Below are 21,619 nucleotides of genomic sequence, written 5' to 3' on the forward strand. Positions count from 1 at the left end.
AGTGATTGCTCCAAAAACGCCACAGTTGCTCAGTTTGCTTTAGCACTGCCAGATGCCTCTTCTTTTCAAAGCTCAGCTCTAGGTAGCTTGTTGTCCTGGGTTCAGCAGTAGCAGTTATTTTTCTCCCTCTTAGTAGCTGGTGCAGCGCTGTGTTTTGACTTCCAGCCTGGGAACAGAGCTGATAACACCAATTGTTTTTAATTGTTGCTAAGTAATGTTTACCCTGACTAGGGACTTTGTGAGCCTCATGCTATGCCAGGGAGGAGGGGAGGCCGGGAGGAAGCAGCGACAGGACACCTGACCCAAACTAACCAAAGAGGTATGCCATACTGTCACAGCACGTCATGTCCAGGATGTAATGGAGAGTTACCCGGAAGGGCTAGGACACTGCAGGGTTGGAAGAGGTATTGGTCGTGCTCAGTTGTTGGAGCGGGGGGGTGAGTTATCGGTCGGCTGGTGTTGAGGTGTTGTATTCTTTCTTCTTGTTATTTCCTTTATCATTATTATCATTGGTGGTAGCAGTAGTGATTTGTGTTATACCTTAGTTACTAAACTGTCCTTATCTCAACCCGTGGGTGTTGCATTCTTTTTGATTCTCCTCTCCGTCCCTCCGGGAGTAGAGGGAGGGAAAGAAGGGGGGGAGTGAGTGGATATGCTGTGTGGTTCGCTTTGAACCACAACACTTGTGCAGAGAGGAAGACTGAGAGGTATGACAGAAGTTTGACATTCGTCCTTTCCACCTTCAGCTGAGTGGGGGAAGCTCTTTTTGCTGTGTAAGTGCTTGGGCTGTGTCAAAATACATTAATCCTTAATGTTACATTATTGTGTAGGTAAATAGCTGTTTGGTTTCAATAGCATATCGCCAATGGCATGAAGAATGATGACTTGGGCAACCTGCAGATTAAAACTTCTAATGATTTTTATATTAACAGTGCAGACAGTAGCTTCTTCTTGCTCAGCAAAATAAAGTGAAGTACAGATTTATTGCATGCAGAAAATACTGCAAGTGAATATGAAAAATTGTAATGTTATTTCCCAGTTACAGAGAAAGCTATGATGTAGTGGTACTGCTAATGCTTTGGTCATTGTTGTTATTTGGTTATCAATCTTTTTCCTTTTCTTTTAATCTTATTTTTAAAGATTCTGATATAAAGTCTTGGGGGAGGGGGAAGGAAATAAGAGCAGTCAGAGTGTCAGCTTGAATTTCTTTTTCCAGATGGTCCACTTACTTTCTCATGGTTACTGTTTAAATACTGGTTTCAATTCCCCTCACATGCTTCATTTCCTAACAGCTGCTGCAATTGCCAACAGTGGCAACCTTTCCCACCAGCTCTTTTCCTACATAGCTTGGTGTAGCTGAACTAATGATCAGTGGTTGCTATTCCTTCTCCAGATCCCTTTCTTTTTTTCTCTGGGGAGAAAAATCAGTGTAATTTTGAGGGAGGATCAAGACAGGAGAAGTGCTACTGAAAGCTGGGGTGGTCTGAAGCCTGAGACTCTGCTTGGAGTGAGAATACTCCATGGCCAGGTGCCAGTAGGCATGGACTACCCTGTCACCTTGTTAGGGAAGGCTTATGGTTCCTCCACTATGGATGCGTGTGGCCCAGCATCAGGAGGACAGTGTGCCAAGGAGGTCTCATTTGGTTCCCCCTGGCTTTACTTGGCAGCAGCCTTTCAGAGCAGCAGTTGCTGGTGCTGGAGCAGACCAGATGAAGTGCTCTAAGTTTCAGGCTCCTGAACCCTGTAGAACAGCTGAAGCTCTGGCTGGTGCCTCAGAAACAGTGTCCTGTCTTAGCAGAGACCCTTGAAAGGCACATAATCAGAAGCTTGTTTTAGGTTATAACCAAACATTTAGCACCTTGAGGTTTGTGGGCATTGATTGCTTTGTATCCTAACTTAAAATAACTGAAGAAATAAAAAACCAACCCAAAACACTTCAGCAGCAGCAAACCAGGATTTTGTTTAATTTTGCCTTAAGATAGAAGGAACATGAGCAGAAATATTGCCACTTTGTGATCATTTTATACCAGGTGTGTGTGAAATGGCAAGAGGCAGTTATTGTTCTTCTCACCGTTCCGCATAAGGAATGTGTGGAAAGAGCAGCACAAAAGATCACAGCACCTAGTGATAGTTATCATGGCAAAGAAGAGATGTCATATGCGTTATCTGAAGTATTACACTGAATGTACAAAAGATACATCATCTATTAAGCATGTGTTCCAGGATCCATCGAGTGGCAGTTTAATGTACTGCTGGCTTCTGTCTGACAACACTTCCTGTTCTTTTTCTTCCTTGTCTCTAAAGCTAGTTACAGTAATGTGAAATGAGCATTTTTCAGCTCTGTTGGGAGTTTTAAACCCACATGTTTCTAGCACCACCCGCTGCTTTTAATCCTAATGCGTTTTTTAACTGCTTCTGTCTGCTTTATTTCCCCAGGATCTACTAATGTTTTAAAGAAAACCATTTATTAAGTAAATGGAAGATGGATTTCAGGTATATCCATCCCTTTCTTTTGCTGAGCATGTCTGATATTTTCTGTGCAGAGATCTTTTGGCTTCCGTGTATTCTTAATGAAGAAACTGCTAAGTTGCTTTAAAAGTTGGAAAGTGAGCAGCCATCTTTTTACAGAAAGTTGGTATTTTTAAGTCTGTAAAAGTCCTTATGCAAGCGACAGAACTACACAGTAATGAAAGGTCCTGTCTTTACCAAATTTTGTAGTCTTTGCTAATATGGTCAGTGAGAAGCTACTTTCAGTGTAATTGACTTTTCAGATCTTACTTATATAATATGTTTCAATGTCTATCAGTATAAACTGAGCAGGGCAAACAGTGGGCTTGCAAGATATCCTGAATGGCAACAAATCATACCTGTAGTGTGCTACAACAGCCTTTCTTGCCCTGTAGTCTTCAGGATTCTGGCATGGCATCACTGTGCAGTCCCAGAGATGGCAGTGCTGTTGTATGTGCTGACATGTAGCAGCAAGTTATGTCCTCACTCTGTGGTCTACTTTGGGTAAAGGAGTTCCTACCTGATATTCATGTATCACTCTGAGGAATGCCTAAGATGAACAAAATGTGAAGTAACTTCATGTTCCCTTTGCATTTTCATCCTTAATAAATAATAACAGTCAGCTTAGCCTTAGCATGTTGGCAACTGGTGATCATCACTGATGCATAGTAAATGTCCTCTAGAGATCAGAAAGCAGATAGGAAGGAGTGAATCATTGATATCATATAGAGAATTAAGCTACAAGCAGCAAGTGAAAGCGAAAGAGGTTTTTCTTATAACCAGGCTTCAATAAACAGCTAAGTTGCACAATCTCCTATCATAAATCAGTAGGTAAGGAAGAAAAGAAGAATGAAAGATGGAATGTTAGAAGCGGATAGATAACTTACTTTACCCAAACATTTTGTAGCTAAGAATTAAAACTGGATATGACCAGACAGCAAAGCTCCTTTGAGACTGGACTTACTGAAAGATCATTCCATTTGCCCCCAACCAGACTTTTTTTATTCGCCTAATTGTTTTCTATTCCTCTTCTTAGTTGTTCACTTTGCATTTATAAGGAAGAGTACTTGTGACTTGCTAAATGCTAAAACCCCTTAACTGTGAAAATATGTGTGTACATACCTTCAGACTTCCTGATATGCTATTCCCCTCTCCCCAGCTACCCATCCTCAACTCTTGTTGATTTATGGTCACTATGAAATCTTGTATAAAAAAGATTCTTAAAGCCTATTTATAATATTGCCCATAGCCAAGCTGGAGTGAATTCTTGATTGTCAAACATGGTGTAACCCCCAATCTCCCTTTTAAGCATTGAATCCACTTCAGTATAGTCACTGCCTAGCCTGGCAAATAAAACTGTGCCTGATACACAGATAATCTTGGGAACAGCAGCATTCAAATAATCCCACAGATGGCTAGCAAAATTGGAGGAAGAAACCCAACCAAACCCAAAAGAAGCCTCCACAGAGACCTTATTGATGTGTTTCAGTTCTTGAAAGGGGCCTATAAGGAAGTTGAGGAGAGACTTTTTAGCAGGGCCTGTTAAATGAGGGGTAATGGTTTTAAATTAAAAGAGGGGAGATTGAGGCTGGACATGAAGAAAAAAAATTATTTACAATGAGCATGGTAAAATACTGGCACAGGTTGCCCCGAGAGGTGGTGAATGTACCATACCTGGAGATGTTCCAAGCCAGGCTGGATGGGGCTCTGAGCAACCTGCTCTGGTTGAAGATGTCCCTGCTCACTTCAGGGGGGTTGGACTAGATGACCATTGAAGGTCCCTTCCAACCCAAACCATTCTATGATTCTTGCACTCTCGCTTTCTTCTTCCTGTAAATGTGACTTTAAGAACATGTTTGAAGATAGGATCTGAAAGTAACCCCTATGTTCTGTGACTCCTGGATAGACAAATCAAAGAAACTCGGTGTTAAAAAAAGACTTGAGTCTATACCCATTTAGGTACATTTTTTCCTGTCCAAGGTATTTTTTTTGCTGCTGGAGATGAAGTCCACAGTGTTGGCCTCCCAGATGGTTAAGGGATAAACTTGTTAAACTGACACAGTTTTCTGAACATACCAGTTTGAAAGTTAGTGAAGCTGGCAGCTAGTTAATGGTGTTTGTCTGGATGCATTGCTTGTTAATAAAGGCCTACAGCCGCTCAATTTAAGTTAAGGCTTTCCGTTCCTATAGCCCTTTTTGATAGCCTGTTCCATTTTGTATTGTTCAGATAGTTTTTACTAGCATAAGTTTTTGAAGGAGAATCTGGAATTGCTTCTATTTGAAAGAATTTCTGTGGATAACAGAAAATATTCTTTCCATGTCTGTCATTCAAACACAGTAGCCCCATGATATCAGGAACTTAGGTTTAGTTAACACAGAAGATCTGTAACAGGACTTAAAACCCATAGATGTTACAAATATCTTTTTTACAAGACAACTAAAACCTTCTATCTATATGAAGTGTAAGAGTAATCAAATTAATTTGGCATAGTTGGCATTCTTCACACTATCTGCCTGCAACTTTTAGGCTTGCAACAGAAAATAAGTTTTATTTAAGAAAGGCAATGAAGTTATTTTTGAAAACAAGCAGTAGAATTTCTCTAAAATTTGCATTAGGTGTGCAAAAAAAAAAAAAAAAAAGGTAGAATTTTAATGCTAAGTATGACTTTTAAATGATGGCTCTGTAACTGAACTGTTAACAGATTAATGATTCTGTCAGTCTGCATTTGTGATAATCATTAATTTTTCAGATCTGACTGATTATGAAATCTATCGTATATGGTGTTCTAACATGATAGCTCTGCCTGTAATTTAGAATGGGGAAAGCTGGAGGAGGTTTTTGTGGGGGTTTTTTTGTTTGTTTGTTTTGGTTTTTTGTTTCTTTTTTAATGGATTTTTTATGTAAATTGCTAACATTTTAAAAATAGTAAAAATGCTTAACCTGTGTTGCAATTTAGGTAAACAAAGTTGAGACGACATGCTTTTTTCCTATTGAAACAAGCCAAAATTATCAGACATTTTGGCTTTTGATTCCAAACTGTTGAAGTAAACTTGCTTTTACAAGTTGGGTTTTTTTTAGTTGGGGTTTTTTTCTGGAATTACCTTTTTTTTTCTGGTGGAAAGTTGTTCTCCCAGAATATTTTACCGCTTTTCCCACTCTCCCTCCCCCCTGCCAAAGTGCTTGCAGGCTGTTTCACAGCCAGTCTTTTACCAAAGTACATTTGGAAATTAGTGTCCACTTATTGCTGCCCTGATTGGAGAATGGGGCTTTCAGATTGAAGTGGTTTGAGATAGAATATCATGACTTGAAAAGATCGCAAAAAGCAGGCTGTATACTCAGTTTAATTCATAGACATATAAAGCTGTTTATCTTTTAGGTTGGAAAAGATCTTAAGGTCCAACCGTTAACCTAACATTACCAAATCTACCTCTAAACCATGTCCCTAAGCACTACTACATCTACAGGTCTTTTAAATACCTCTAGGGATGGTGACTCCACCATTTCCCTGGGCAGCCTGTTCCAGTGCTTGGCAAGAAGAAATTATTCCTAATATCCGATCTAAACCTCCCCTAGTGCAACATGAGGCCCTTTCCTCCTGTCCTATCAGTTCTTACCTGGGAGAAGAGACCAACACCCACCTCCTTACCAACCTCCTTTGAGGCAGTTATAGAGAGTGATAAGGTCCCCCCTGAGCCTCTGTTTCTCCAGGCCAGACAATCCCACTTCCCTCAACTGCTCCTTATCAGACTTGTGCTTCAGACCCTTCACCAGCTTCATGCTCTTTTCTGGACCCACTCCAGCACCTCTATGTCTTTGTTGTAGTGAGAGGCATAAAACTGAACACAGTATTGGAGGTGTGGCCTCACCAGTGCCAAGTAGAGGGGCATGAGATTTAAACCATCAGTAAAAATATTCTGTTTGTTATTTGGTTGTCATAGATATACCCTGTAGTGCTCTGATTTATTCCAGAAACAGTAAAAGGTTAGTTTACCACTAGTACTATTTAGTGGTCTAAATATGGTCATTTGGTATATTACTGCATAGTTTCTTTGTCATCTAGCAATGTTAAATCTAGCAATGTTACATACTAGGCAGAGATAGCATCATGTTCTCCAAGGTCAGTTATGTGGCAGCTAAGCAAACTTCTAAAGCAACTTTTGTATGACTTTTAGTGTCTTGCTGCTTGTTGTTGTTTTGATCAGTGTGGGTACAAATACTTTGTTTTACATTTACTTTAGACATGTTAAAAAGCAGCATGCTCATTTCTCCTCTAGTCTTACACAAAAACTAAGCAGTGGGTTTTTTCATGCCACTTACTAACAGGCGAGCACAAGCTGTTTACATTCCAACGGTTCACCTGCACGTGACTGCAGCCACCATGCAAGTCAGCCAGAAAGACTTTGAAAAGGCTCAAGAACAACTGAAGCTTTTGAAGAAGGATCCTGGGAATGAAACTAAGTTGAAGCTCTATGCTTTGTTTAAACAGGTAGGCTTGTTTTATTTTGTTTTCTAAGGAGCATTTGTAATACGAAAAGATGGACCTGTGAAATATTTGCTTAAATTAAGGGTTGTTCAAATGTATTGTGCCTTAACAAGTTCTTCATTTCAGGTGCTCAAATGTTGTTCTTGAAATGCCAGCCCCTCGAACTCTGCCTAAGTTCTGAGGGAAACCAAACCTGTTTTATAAATCATGCTTTGAATAGAAACCTTTATTCAAAGAAATAGATCCAAATTGCATCCATTGTGTGATGCCTTCCAAATAGCATATATTGACACACCTCTGGAAAAACAGCTTGTGGTTCCTCTTAAATCTGTTGCATCTACAGTCAGCCAGCTGGGCCTGTAATATAAGGGTGTTGACATCTGAAGGTTGATTTCTGGGTGGTTTGGTTGTTTTCTTTTTGTGTGGTCATTGTAGGGGTGTTTGTTGTTTTGGGTTTTTTTGTCTCCTTTGTTTGGTTTTAAACCTTGGAGGAGCTGTACCTCCACACTGAGTGAAGGGTATTGTTTTCTACAGAAAGGGAGACCTTTGTAGAAAGAGCCACGAGTCCTTAGTGGGGTTTGTACTGGTATTTGGGGAAGTAATTTTGGGTCAAGATTGGCTGTGGGGTCAGTACAGGCTGTTGCTTGTTATACTGAAGAAGGCAATCAGTTGCTCCTTGAAATAAAAACTTAAACAGCTGATTGTTCCAGGTAGCTTTATTAGTTAGTAATAATGAGCTCATAAATGTATGCTTTCTTTTCTGGCTCCTACTTGAAATATTTCTATCCAATGTTGTGCTTTCCAGGAAAACTGATCATAGAATGCTTGAGGATAGCTCAGACTCTTGCAGTTTAACTGGTCTACTACCCTTGCTCATAATGAGACCAACTTTGAAGTAAGATCCAACTTAATAGATCCTGTGCAATGTTTTCTTTGTTCACACAGCTTACAAGTCTTTAACTTTCTTTTTAAGTATGAAACTTCCACTATTTTTGAGATAGGAGAGCTTAACATGCATGGGTGTTTTGATAACTGGCATCTCATACTGGTTAGGTTCTTCTAAAAGCCCAGCACCAGGTGTCAGGGAATAGCAGACACTGAAAACTTCATGCTGTGTGAACTGTCTGAATATTGCCCAACCCCGAGGTATGCATTCTGTTTCAGAGTTGAATTATGTATCCTGACCAGATAAATATTCCTAACAGTCATCAGCTTTTCTACCAAGGCATCTGAACTTTAATCAAAGGTTTAAAGTTGTTTCACTCTCTTTTCAGGCTACTGAAGGTCCCTGCAATGCTCCAAAACCAGGTATGCTGGACTTTGTCAAGAAAGCCAAGTGGGATGCATGGAATTCTCTTGGCAATTTGTCTCAGGTGATAATGCCTATCATTTCACTTAGATGCTTTGTAGATTGCCTTTAAGTGCCTGGTCTGTAAGTGAATGCCTGATGTCTAAACAGACTGCATGCTACTTCAGTAGCTCTGCTTCAGATGACAAAATATTTTGCACTGTATTCTACAGTCATTTCACTGCTTTAATTTTTAGGAGATTTTTCTACTGTGTAAGCCTAGTTCTATATTAATACTATCAGCTTCCATCAGCGTAAGAGATCTTATGTGTGTGGTGACTTCCAGTAAAAGGTTGTTTTTCACATTGAGTTCTATTCTGCTGTTCTCTTCAAGAAAGATGGATTGAGCTTCTCAGTTCTTACAACAGAGGACAAATCTGTGAATACAGCATATTGATAACTTTGCCATTTTAAAATGCCGGTCTCTTATGCCACTAGAAGACTAGGGAAAAATGGAGTACTGAGAGCCTCTCTTCGTTCTTTCTCAGTATATTTTGACATCTTTCTTTAATACCTTTCATGACCTTTAGAGAAGTCTACTTTAAATAAAGCAAGCAGGAAGAATAAAGATACAAAGTTGCATAAGCATTCTTTACTTCATGCAGACTGTAGCAGAGTCTGACATTGTATATAGCTACCAGAGTTTCTTCTGCTACTATTAAGTGAAGGAAGCATAAGCTTTACAAACCAGCTGTGTCACGGCTGCATTAGGCCTGCTGTTCAGGAGTAGTTTCTGAGGTCAGTAAAAGATATTACTTAATCACAGAATCCCAAGGGTTGGAAGGGACCTCAAAAGATCATCTAGTCCAACCCCCCCACAAGAGCAGGGTAACCTACAGTACATCACACAGGAACTTGTCCAGGCGGGCCTTGAATATCTCCAGTGTAGGAGACTCCACAACCCCCCTGGGCTCCAGTGCTCTGTCACTCTCACAGTGAAAAAGTTTTTCCTGATGTTCACATGGAACCTCCTATGCTCCAGTTTACACCCATTGCCCCTTGTCCTATCACTGGATATCACTGAAAAAAGCCTAGCTCCATCATCCTGACACCCACCCTTTACATACTTGTAAACATTGATGAGGTCACCCCTCAGTCTCCTCTTCTCCAAGCTAAAGAGACCCAGCTCCCTCAGCCTCTCCTCATAAGGGAGATGTTCCACTCCCTTAATCATCTTTGTGGCTCTGCGCTGGACTCCTTCAAGCAATTCCCTGTCCTTCTTGAACAGAGGGGCCCAGAACTGGACGCAATATTCCAGATGCGGCCTCACCAAGGCAGAATAGAGGGGGAGGAGGACCTCTCTTGACCTACTAACCACTCCCTTTCTAATGCACCCTAGGATGCCATTGGCCTTCTTGGCCACAAGGGCACATTACTGGCTCATGGTCCTCCTATCCACCAGGAGCCCCAGGTCCCTTTCCCCTTCACTACTTTCCAGCAGGTCACCCCCCAACCTGTACTGGTACATGGGGTTGTTCTTCCCCAGATGCAAGACTCTACACTTGCCCTTGTTGAATTTCATCAAGTTTCTCCCCGCCCAACTCTCCAGCCTATCACGAGGGGGTTTTGCGGTTTTTTTCTTTTAAAAGAAAACATGCTTGCTTCATTTCAGTAACATAACATATTCTTGTGCTGCTTTATGATTTCTAGGGTATGTTTTAGTTATGTTGTTTGGTTGGGGTTTTTCTTGAGATGGCTTTGCAGTTTTTAGGAGTAGCCAAGAAACAGTTACAGAAAAGAATGTCCTCTTGGAAATTATAGTGGAGAAGGAATAGACAATTTCACTTGCTACAGATCATGAATTATAGAGTTGATTGAAGTATACTATTCTTTCAAGAAAATAGGTTGTAACAACCAAGAACTTAGAATTCTTTTAAATTACTTCTTACTGTAGAAGTACAGAGGCAGGATTCTTCAGGCTTTTGCATGCTGTGTTTGGGCTAAATGAAAACTAGTGTCTTCAAATCCAGTAAACCCATTTCGGCAGTCCTGTTTTCAGTGGCATGTGTTCTAAGATAAAAACTTTCATTTTGTTGGAGAGATGACCAACTGCAAAGTAGAAACAAAGGACCCATGGAGATGTGTAAATGCTGGGAATAGGACAAAGGTCTCTCTGATAATCTTAGCTGTGGATGGGGGCACTTCTCCAATAAAATAAATGTCATCCTCCCAGCATGTGTACTTTTATTTTGCAGATCCATGGCTGCTGCTTTCCAGATGACTTTAAGCATGATCTGCAGTGCTTAAACACAGCATGTTCCCCTTCTCTTCCTAATTAGAATGCTTTCTAACTGAGTTTTGCTTGTTTTTTTTGTCCTGAAGCACAGTGTCGCTTCCCACCCACCCCTGCCCCCGACTCCCCAGGTACCCATTTTATGAATAGCATAACAAACATGTCTCCATTTCAACTTTTGATGATCTAGTGTGGGGTTTCTTTGTCATCCCTCTCCCCCTCTCCTTTCCTTGCATTACAGGATGATGCCAGACAGAAATATGCTGAACTTGTCACAAGTCTGGTCTCTGCAGAACCTGCTGTGCGGAAGGAAGAAGTTTCCCCAGAAGAGGGCAGGCATGATGGCTATGAAACAATAATAGTTACTACCAAAAATAAGATCACAAAGATAATGTTTAACCGACCTGACAGGAAAAATGCCATCAACCATACGGTAAAGAAATTAACTTGGGAGGACTAATATTTTTTTCTTTACTGGATAAATGACTCAAGTGTTTAAAGAATCAGTACTACAGGCTTAGCAGAGCTGACTAAAGCATGGTGGTCTGAATTTTGAGGGCTTAGTATCTTGACTCTGATGATAACCTAAGGAATAAATAATCCAGTATATAATGAAACCATTCAGCTGATATTTTACAGATTGGGATTTTCTGTCTCTTTTGGTTTCTTTCAAACTTAATATAGGATTACAGTCTGCACTAAATTAAAATGGCAAACTGCAGGAAGATTAGCCTGTTTTGTGGATACAAGATTGGACTGCACCTTGTTGATTTTTTTTTTTTTCTCTTATGCAGATGTACAGAGAAATTATCAAAGCGCTTCAAGAAGCTGGAAAAGATGATTCTACCATAGCAGTTATTACTGGTATGACACTTCACATTCCTCTCTTGGATTTGTTTTATATTGTGCCAAAGTACAGTACTAACATGAACTATCTACCTGTATTTAGACTAAGATAGAATTATTTGAGGAAATTCTTTCCTCTAATATAGACCTAAGATTTTTCCAAAGTACTTGGGCAATATTCTTTCAAGGTGGTATTTCAAATTCTTTAGCAAGCTTGATGTTATATCAAAACCTTCGAGATTAGAAGATAGACATGGAATGTTCGTGAAGGGCTTTATTACTTTGTGTAGCTGAAATATCTGCTCCACAGCATTTTCATTACTGGTTTTGAAGTTAATTGGTATGGGTTTAGTCAACTCTAATTCTGTGATACATTGGGACATACTAAAATCAAGTCCCTTAAATCCTGCACTGGCATGGCAAGCAGAGAGTTTACACTGCATGTTTACCTGTGATCATTGGGAAAAAGAAGGTGGTTTATGTTGACTTCTGTGGTGGCTGCCATCTAAAAGGGTTGGTCAGTCAAGTTACAACCTGGCCCAGCCATACACATTGCAATCACCAGATGTGTGCAGCTAGATGACTGCAGCAACAGGGTGAAATGGAAGCCCAAACTCAGCTGTCTGTGACATCTAACTGCTCTAGGGACATGTCATAGGGATTCTCTAGAGGACAGTTTGTTCCATCTCTGATGCTGATTATGGCAAGGGCAGGTGGGAGGGACAGAAAGGCTGAGGGCATGCACTGCCTGTCTGGCGCATTCTCTTTGCAGATAGGTGTGCATTTAAGAAACTAGCCAAAGCTTGAGCTTTGGCTGGCAGCTAAGTAGTGTAAGTAAGCTAAGTAAGCAAGGTGAATTTGTGCTTAAGCCTTTTTATTCATTACTTCTGAGGTAATCACATACATAGTCTTCTCCATGGTTGTCTTTCCTCATAATACAAGGTGTCAGTTTGCTGAATTTCCTTTCAGTAGCAATAACTAAGCACAACAACCCTTACAAAATGAGAAGGGTGGTTGACACAACTGGAATGTTTAACACATGCATAGCTAGGACTAAATAGCAAACACCTCTGCAAGAGCCTTTCAGTTCTGTTTTACATAGTAAGATCACCGCATAAAGTAATGGATGTGCTAACCTGTGCAAGGTCCTGTACTGTGAATGTCCTCATGGAACATAGGATGATTTACACAAATCATGCAGTCTAGCTTTTAAATACTCCTTGATTCTTCGATGGTGCCTCAAACTGATGTATACATTCACTAACAGGTTATCTGCTTCTTTCTGAAGAATTCACCTTTCAGTATAATAATATCAACTCTGTGCTGTCAGTCTTACCCTTAGAATGCTATACCTTTTCCTTAATTGGTCATAAACCCCATGAATCTTCTACCACATATTAAATACGTCATTCTGTGTAATTCTGAAAACTTCATCAGTTTGAAGGGGGATGAAGGGAGATGCTTCAAGTTACATTTCCATCTTCCTGTTCAAAAGAAAACTCCACCAGTTTCTCGCATCTTACTGTGTGAATGATTGTGAATTGACAGAAAAAATCTCTGAACCAGTATGCACGGAAAGAAAATATTTTCATTTGGACACTGTTACAGAAAAAAGAAATTCCATCCCCCCTCTCAAATCTTTCAGATTTAATGTTCTTTGGCTCTCTACCCATTGTTTTTCAGTGAATTGTCTGTCAAAACCTGTTTCTAAACTGTAGATGTCCTTTCAGGTAGTGTGTATACTTTGAGACAATCCCTGTAGTTAGGTAATAATGTTAGATACTTAGAATGGAATGCTTTTGTAAATGTAATAAATGGAATCTTCTCATACCTACTCAGAAGCCATTGGTGTATTTATTCATGTGTTCTCTACAGGAAATGGAGACTACTATAGCAGTGGAAATGATCTGAATAATTTTACTAATGTCCAACCTGGTGAGATGAAGAAGATGGCAGATGATGGAGCAGCATTACTCAAGTAGAACATCTTGATTTCATATATATATATACATATGTTACCGTAATGGGTAAAATATAATTTGCAGGCATTGTTAGAAAACATGGCAGCAGAGACACAGTTGTGCTATGATACATCCATTTAGATGACTCTAAGGGCTCACTATGTGCATAAGCAAAAAGAGCATGTGGGAGAATTAGTATTAATTGTATTAAATAAATGAGGAAATGAGATGAATATTGGAAAATTTAAGTACAATGATGCTAAAGACTCAATTTTATTTTTTAGCCCCCAGTATACATGCAGATAGAATGACAAAAACACAATTTTGACTGTACGCTTTGTATGCTACAATGAAAAAATCGTGGGTTTTTTCTTTCTTGTTACTATGCAATGGTGTCTACACTAGCAGGTCATGCCAAAATACCTTCAGTGTCAGATTACTTTGAATAGAGACTGAGTGTAATGAGCTTGTTCCATCTTAGCGTCTGAATCTACCTGTTAAAGTACTTTAATTTCTGCGGCCAAGGGAACTGGGGGCATCACTTCACACAGAGATTTAAATGCTTTTTTGGACAAACATGTTCATTTCTTCCCTATTTAACTAGGTTTTGTCTTCTCTTTTTTCTTCTTTATGTGGTGATTACATCTGAGAGATGCTTGCGAGCTGTATTGCTTCCTCAAGCACTTGCAGTTAATGGAAAAATCTAAAATACACAAAAAGCAACAATGGTTTTGATTTATTTTTTAAGGATGAACTGCAAGCAAAGTACTCAGTTTTGCAGTTTTCACTTATTCCAGCTGTCTGTGGATCACAGTTGCCCTTACAAAGTGATAACAATGCAGCCTGAATCTGCTGCAAAGATGGTTTTCAGTGGCATCTGGCAAGTGTTCCAGGCTGCAGTGTTTTGTAGGGTGTTAGGCACAATGCAAAGTCTCACGTGTACTTTATGGTCTTTTTATCTTGCTCTTGTGAGAAGACTCTATTTGCTACACTGTTACTACTACACCAGCAGGGTGCTTTATTACAACTGCAGCACAGTTGCCAGATGCCAGGGAAGTGGAGTTTTACCACAATGTTAACTTTTCAAAAATGCTGTATTTTGAGAATGTGTTTTGCACTTCTTGACAAGTGAAACAAAATGGTTTCTCAAACCCGTGCAGAACAGCATGAGGCAATTCTGTGTTGTGGTAGCATCATAATTTTGGTGCCTGCTGGGGCTTCCCTGTAAAACAGTCTGTGATGGGAATGGGTATCCCACGGGTGGGCTTAAGATGGATGTATAATCAGATGGATAGACAGGTCAAAAGACTGTTCTTGTTAGTGAGTTGTATTCAGTAACTGTAGCTGAAGAGGACAGCACTTTCATAACTCGATGGCAGGGACTAGGAGAGTTGTGCTGACATGTATGTGTTTGATTCTTAGTTGGTAAGGAAATGCAGGTATTTCAGATCTTATCTTGTCAGGATTCATCTGGAAAATGGTCAGAAACATGCTACATAGAATCTAGTTCATGGGTGGTTTTTATGCAGTATCTAATCACATGTTTTGAAAGTTGTTTATATTTGATGGAAGACAAGGACGTCTCTTTCCTTTGCTTTAGAGAGTTCGTGGGTCAATTTATTGATTTTCCAAAACCACTGATTGCAGTGGTAAATGGCCCAGCTATTGGAATCACTGTAACGGTCCTTGGATTGTGTGATGTTATCTACGCTTCTGACAGGGTAAGTACATTACATAGGTGATCCCAAGGCAGTCTTTACACCTCTTTCTGTAACTAGTATTATTTGGCTTGGGTTAATCTCACAGAAAAGAGCACACAGGTGTAAAGGATTTTTATATTATGCCAAGGAACACCTGTATTAATTACTAGCACTGGGGTGCATCAGCCAGTGGTTAAGAAGCATGGAATTTCCCTGACATAGTTATCAAGATACTGACTCCAGCTTGGAAACTCTTTACTGTGTTAGTGAGTACAGTAAAGAATAGCTGGTGTGAAATGACGGTTGTAAGGCCCCTTTCAAGTGTGGGATTACTATGGAAGTGCAGTAACTGGCATTTTATCTAATCTTAATTCTAAGGTAAGTTTAGAAAAGCTTTGGTTTATTCAACTTAAGATTCTTTTTAAGAATCTTTTTAAGGTTCTTTTTTTGTGCATAACCAGAAGCTATATTAAGGCATAGCACAAAATCCCATTATATGGCTTATTTTTTATGTTCTCTGGTGTTCATTTATATAAAGTTATTAAACAGATAAACTTAACCCAAGGTCTTCATTCTAGGCAAGCTGCCTTTTGCAGGAGTGTCTGTAATAGGTGGCATTTCGACTCCTGCTTCAGCACTGTATCAGATTTTCCCTTGGAGTCACTGCTGGATTGGGTTTGTCACTATGAGACTAAAGGCAGTTGAGGTGTAAGGGACCAACTCCTTATGTTTGCAGCATTACAGGATCAGCTGGGACCATATCACTCTTCAGATACACTTGTATGATGTGCATGATTTATTTGGTCTGCTGCAGTTCCTAGATCTATTACTCCTTTCCCATCTGATTTTTTTTTTTGGCAGGGTGATCCTATTGTTTTTGAATCTAAAGAACAGACAATTTTCATTCTCCTTTACAACAGCTGTAAGTGCGCTTAGCCATCAGTGTACTTAGACTATTAGATATATTTCAGGTTTACATCCACTCTCAGTGGCTCCTTCCAGTTGTTCTTAAAGCATAGTGGTACCAACTGGATGCATTACTCCATCATCTTACTGATGCGAAGTAGACCAGAACTCTTCCACATTCTGCCAGCTGTATTACCGTTTTGACATCCCACAATATTATTTGATTTATATACTTGTCATCAGCTCTACTAGCCAGATCCCTTACTTTAGAGTTGCCAATTAAACACTTGTTCATGTCATATATCACGTACCTGGTATATGCTATCATGGGAAAATGCATCTTATTTTTGCCTTGTTTTCCTTTTTTTTTTTTTTTTTACTTTCTGTATGCTTATTAGTTTCATTCTTAGTTGTCTGACATAGTTTTTGCTTTTTCCTACCTGCACTAGGACAGCTTTTGCTTGTGCCGTTAGTTACAGCTCTGTGGGGATTTCTGCAGGGTCTGACTTAGCCTTTTGCTTAGGTTAGTCTTCTTGAGAACTTTGCTGTTAACTTCAAGTTTATTGAAGCCTTCTGTCGTGGTTTAAGCCCAGCTGGTAACTCAGAACCATGCAGCCACTCGCTCACTTCCCTGCCATTTCCTCCCATCCCAGAGGGATGGGGAGGAGAATTGGAAGAATGTAACTCCCACGGGTTGAGATAAGAACAGTCTGGTAACTAAGGTGTAACACAAACCATTCTTGCTACCACCAGTAATAATAATGATAAGGGAAATAACAAGGGAAGAGAATACAACCGCTCACCATCCGCCAACCGATACCCAACCTGACCAGAGCAGCGATCTGGGCCTTCTGGGTAACTGCCCCCAGTTTCTATACTGAGCATGACATGCTGTGGTATGGAATGGCTAGCTTGGCTGCTTTGGCTAGTTTGGGTCAGGCGTCCTGTCTCAGCTTCCTCCCAGCTTCCTGTCCTCCCTGACAGAGCATGAGACTCAGAAAGTCCTTGGTTGGAGTAAACATTATTTAGCAACAGCTAAAACCATCAGTGTTATCAGTGTTATTCGCAGGCTGAAAGTGAAAAATACAGCACTGCACCAGCTACTGAGAAGGAGAAAAATGACTGCTACTGCTGAACTCAGGACACCTTCTCAAAAGTGTTCGTTCTCTGTTCTTCCCTTTCTAGGATTGTGAACTCTCATGCAGTAAGGTCATTCTCACACAAATTAATACTCAATTTCACATTCTCCAGTAGTTTGGAGTGCCTTAGGCATTGAAGTGGCCAGCTTTGCTATATCCAGGATCTGGTTTTATTCTCAGCCATCTATTCCTAGAGCAGATCATTACCAGCCACATTTACAGGACACTGCACAGCCCAGTCTGACAACAGATCAGTGTTTTGGGTGGTAAGTTAGCATTGCCTTCTGTGCTGGGTTTTGCTCCAGTTCATGGGGCACCAGTTTAGTATAGTTAATCTCCCCTTACTTAAGCATGACCAATACTAGCCTGTATCCTGGCAGATGTTGTCTAATCTTTTCTTACAAGGATATAAATACCACTTTCTTGCTAGGAAGTCTATTAGTCTGTCTTACTGTATGGCCCTCTGCAGCACAGCAAGAGATTATTACCTTCTATTACAGTGCAACGTTCGCATTCTGTGTCAGTTCATATTTTTAAATGAAAATTAAAGAAATAAAGACAATCATTTCCTTGCTTAATGTTGAGTTGTCAGAACAACATTCTGTAGTTTGGTGCTGACTTGCAATTAGGAGACTGTTTTGTGCGATCCCATGCTGCATTTCTGCCACAAGTTCTTTTAAATTTGCATAACGTTTGAGAAAAGAAGATTCAGTGACTTGAATTTTTCAGGAGTAGAATAAATGTAGTGTTACTTCAGAAAGCAAAATGCTTCTTAAGTTATTTGAGCTGGGTATTTAACTTTTCAGATTTTGCACATGCAAATTAGTTTCTCTGAGCACTGTATTCAGATAAGGTAACCCTCAGTTATTACGAGAAGGGAACTGAATTACACATACAAAGTCAGATCTTGTGTATACTGAGAGGATGAAGCAGTTTTAGTGGATGGTGTTTAAAGCCTGTTGTGATAACAGTTCAGATATATTTCTGATAAACTCCATCACTGTAGAAGCTTTACAATGAAAACTAAATCCTACTACTTTAGTCCTATGCTCTGTTGTGAGGTTTGATTTGGTTTGTTCTTTCGGTTTTTTTGTTTTGCCAGGCTACATTTCACAGCCCATTTAGTCAACTTGGACAGAGCCCAGAAGGATGTTCTTCTTACCTGTTTCCAAAAATCATGGGCTTCGCTAAGGTAAGAGTGTCTGCACTCTATGTGGGATCATCTGACCTTTTGTGTGTTGGTATCCTCCAACTGTAAGAACAAGTGGAGTCACAGCAAGCGTCCTCAGAGAAAGCTCCTGTTTGCAGCTTTTGAACCAAAGGTCAAGAAATGTGATGACAGTGTCAGCACAGGCACTATAATAGAGCAGTGACCACTTCGAAAGCCATACTGTGAAACTGGTTAAGGTTTTTTTTTCTCACAGCTTCCTCCACCTTCTTGAGACAATTTCTGTGTGGTGAAAGGTTGTATCTTTTGTCTAACAATGGGATGGAATGATGTAAAAAAGAAAGTAAGTGCTGTCATGAGAAATGTCTTGGTAGACTGCCTTTCTCAGACAAGGGAGCAAGTATTGTAGGGCTTCTGCCAATCATGTGGGAAACTTGTATTCAACCATTCCTCCAACTCTGAGTGTGAAGCAATCCACTTATACATTTACTTCCAGACCTCTTCTGTTTTCTAATACGTTCTAACATGTATTGATTTTCTGTCCATACTCTTATTTGCTCTGTCTACACCAGAAACAAGGAATCTAAGTTATAGTAACTACAAAAAGTGTGTTGGAGTTCAACCCCAGCCAGCAACTAAATAACACACAGCCGCTTGCTCATTTCCCACTCTGGGTGGGATGGGGAAGAGAAATGGAAGAAGATAAAACCTGGGGATTGAGATAAGAGCAGTTTAATAATTTAAGTAAAATATAATAGTAATAGAAATAACAAGAACAATAGTCATAGGGAATAAAAAAGAGAGAAGGAGTAAAACTCTGGAAACACAAGTGATGCACAATACAATTGCTCACCATCTGCTGACCAATGCCTAATCTTGTCTCGAGGGGAGAAGAGGATAGGGGTACAAGCTAAAACACAGGAAATTCCATCTGAACATTGAGAAATACCTTTATAGTGATGGTAATGTTAAATGGGAACAAGTTGTGCAGAGATGCTGTAAAGTCTTCATCCTTGGGGAAGTGTACTTATCCTAGGGGAGGTGTCCTCAAGGACACTTGAAACCTGACAGGACACAGCCCTGAGCAGCCTCCTCCAGCTGACCTTCCCTGAAGAGGGGGTTTGAACTAAACAGGATGTGGATATCCCTTCTAGCCTCATCTATTCTGTGTTCTTTTCAGAGGGCAGATATTAATGAGCAAGAGTAAAATAAATGTGACTTGGAAGCTTGTACTTTTTCTGTCAGGTTGCTCAAGTCCTGTGTCTCATTGAATCACTCTTTCTACTTTTCTTTATATAGGCGAATGAATTTTTGCTTTTCAATAAAAAGCTGACTGCAGCAGAAGCCTGTGCCCAGGGACTTGTGACTGAAGTCTTCCCCGAGAGCACTTTTCAGAAGGAAGTTTGGGCAAGATTAGAAGCTTATGCAAACCTCCCCAAAAATGTCAGTATTTTAAATTTTCCTCCACCTTGTAAGCCTCTAGCATTCCCAATCCTTCTGCCAAACTTATCTTCTTTCTTGCTCGGTTTCACTTTGTCCTTAATTGACATAACAGGGCTCAATATATTTTCCTTTAAGCACAGATCTGCCCCTCTGCTACTGGGAAGCAGATACCTCTCTTCTATCCCAGCTGAATCTAAGACAGTGCACTGTATACAGTGGCTGAAAAGCCTTAAAAACTAATTAATCCATGTGCAGTCTCTGTGTGCACACCTTGGATGCCTCCTCTGAGATGTTTATTTTGGCAATGATTTAGTTTTAAGAGCCTTACCACTGGGTCTACAATATTAATTGCACTCTGTGCTCTGTGGGTGCTCAGATGATGCTGGGTGGCTTTACTTTTTGCTGAATTCAGTCATTCTGCTCACTAGTTCAGGTTTTGCAAAACTATATGAGTCACAATGTATTACTTTGCATTGTACAAGAGGAGACCCTCGTGCCAGCTGCTGATAAAGTAGGTTGCATTTGGCACTGCAAATAGTTGAACAGGTTTCACTTCTTAAGCCCATCTCTCCTGATTATGGACTGCTGTTTCCTTTCCCTGAACCACTTCCACCTTATTAGCAGTCTTGGTGATCAAATGCAATAATTACTTCTGACAAAAAGGTGACAAAAAGCAGTGTTAATACAATCTGGTTTGAATGCCAAAGTGTTTATTGTTCCATTTTATGAAACAGTATAGAAAGCAGAACTTCCTAATGTTCCTGTTTTTCTCCTCTAGACCTTGGCAGTGTCAAAGCAACTGTTAAGAAGTATTGAAAAGGAGAAGCTCCATGCAGTCAACAGTAAAGAGTGTGAAGTCCTGAAGGAAAGATGGTTATCTGATGAATGTATAAATGCTATTGTCAGCTTCTTTCAGAAGAAAGCAAAACTCTAATCTTGACCAGTAAAATAATTCACCTTCTGGCAGTGGCTTAATCTGCCCTTACCATTAATAAACTTTCTCTTCAGTAATATGATTCCTATACCTTTTGATGTGGTATATATCTGAGTACTGGGCTAAAACACAACATTATGTGCCTTGGATCCATTATGGATATTCAGGTTGGGGTAAAAAGGGTTCATTACCTTATAGGTAGCAGTGATATTTCTAAATAATACGAAGGCAGATTGTTTTCCAAAAGAAGCAACAGATGCAATTGCACTGTATTTTGATAGTTCTTCAGTACTTGTCTTATTAGTGATTCTTTTTATTTATCCTAGGGGGAAGGAAATATTCTATTAATGAAGAAATAAATAGAAGTATTCAATTGCTGTTGTGCTGATTCTTACTCCTTCTGTTAAACATCCTCAGTGAGAGAGAAAGTGGTTCCTCAGGGAGGTATTGATTTAATAGTCTTACAAAACTGTTCACTTGACTGACCTGAAGATTCTCAAAGATACTTCTTGTGATTTTTATGCTTCTAAATATAACGAGCTTTTTCCACCAATTGCTTCAGGTTACCCAGAAAAATCCCACCAAAGATAGTATGACCTTTTGCTGTAGCTATTTTGGAGTTAAATTAACAAAATTATTATTTTTTAAGAGAAAATTTCTCCACTGTTGGTGGATGTCTTCTGGTAGAGGGTGTACCAGGCACTGCAGAGGGCAGGGCCAGGCTGCTGGAAGCTCATGCCAACAAAAGGAGATTATGGAGAAACAGCAGTTACTTGTCAAGAAAATGTCCTTTCAATGGCAAAGAGCTGAAAATTGTGAAGAAAAAAATATCTTTAATTTCAGTACTCTGGTTTCAAGAGCAGTGTCTTGTATATAGCAGCAGAGGTGCAGCAGAGGTTGAGGTGGATGCTGGTTTCTTGTCTGGGTGTGAGTGCCAGCAGCACCAGGG

At 39.9% G+C, this 21,619-nt stretch overlaps 1 protein-coding gene across 3 annotated transcripts in view; it reads left to right on the forward strand.

Annotated features, from left to right (window-relative positions):
* The window catches only part of ECI2 (enoyl-CoA delta isomerase 2), a 33,525-nt gene extending 12,482 nt beyond the window's left edge, over window positions 1–21,043 (forward strand). For 2 of the 3 annotated variants that reach the window (XM_065667434.1, XM_065667436.1), the window contains exons 2-10: window positions 6,833–6,995; window positions 8,267–8,365; window positions 10,815–11,006; window positions 11,368–11,437; window positions 13,295–13,397; window positions 14,981–15,101; window positions 18,228–18,317; window positions 19,593–19,736; window positions 20,515–21,043. In XM_065667434.1, coding sequence (XP_065523506.1) covers window positions 6,833–6,995; window positions 8,267–8,365; window positions 10,815–11,006; window positions 11,368–11,437; window positions 13,295–13,397; window positions 14,981–15,101; window positions 18,228–18,317; window positions 19,593–19,736; window positions 20,515–20,670 — 1,138 coding nt within the window. In that variant the 3' untranslated portion in view covers window positions 20,671–21,043. Of the gene's footprint in view, window positions 1–2,436; window positions 2,494–6,832; window positions 6,996–8,266; window positions 8,366–10,814; window positions 11,007–11,367; window positions 11,438–13,294; window positions 13,398–14,980; window positions 15,102–18,227; window positions 18,318–19,592; window positions 19,737–20,514 lie in introns of all 3 variants that reach the window. The other variant, XM_065667435.1, reaches the window with a different exon arrangement.
* Window positions 21,044–21,619: the final 576 nt, after the last annotated feature.

The sequence above is a fragment of the Lathamus discolor genome, chromosome 2 (genome assembly GCF_037157495.1).
Source record: "Lathamus discolor isolate bLatDis1 chromosome 2, bLatDis1.hap1, whole genome shotgun sequence".
Taxonomy (NCBI): Eukaryota; Metazoa; Chordata; class Aves; order Psittaciformes; family Psittacidae; genus Lathamus; species Lathamus discolor.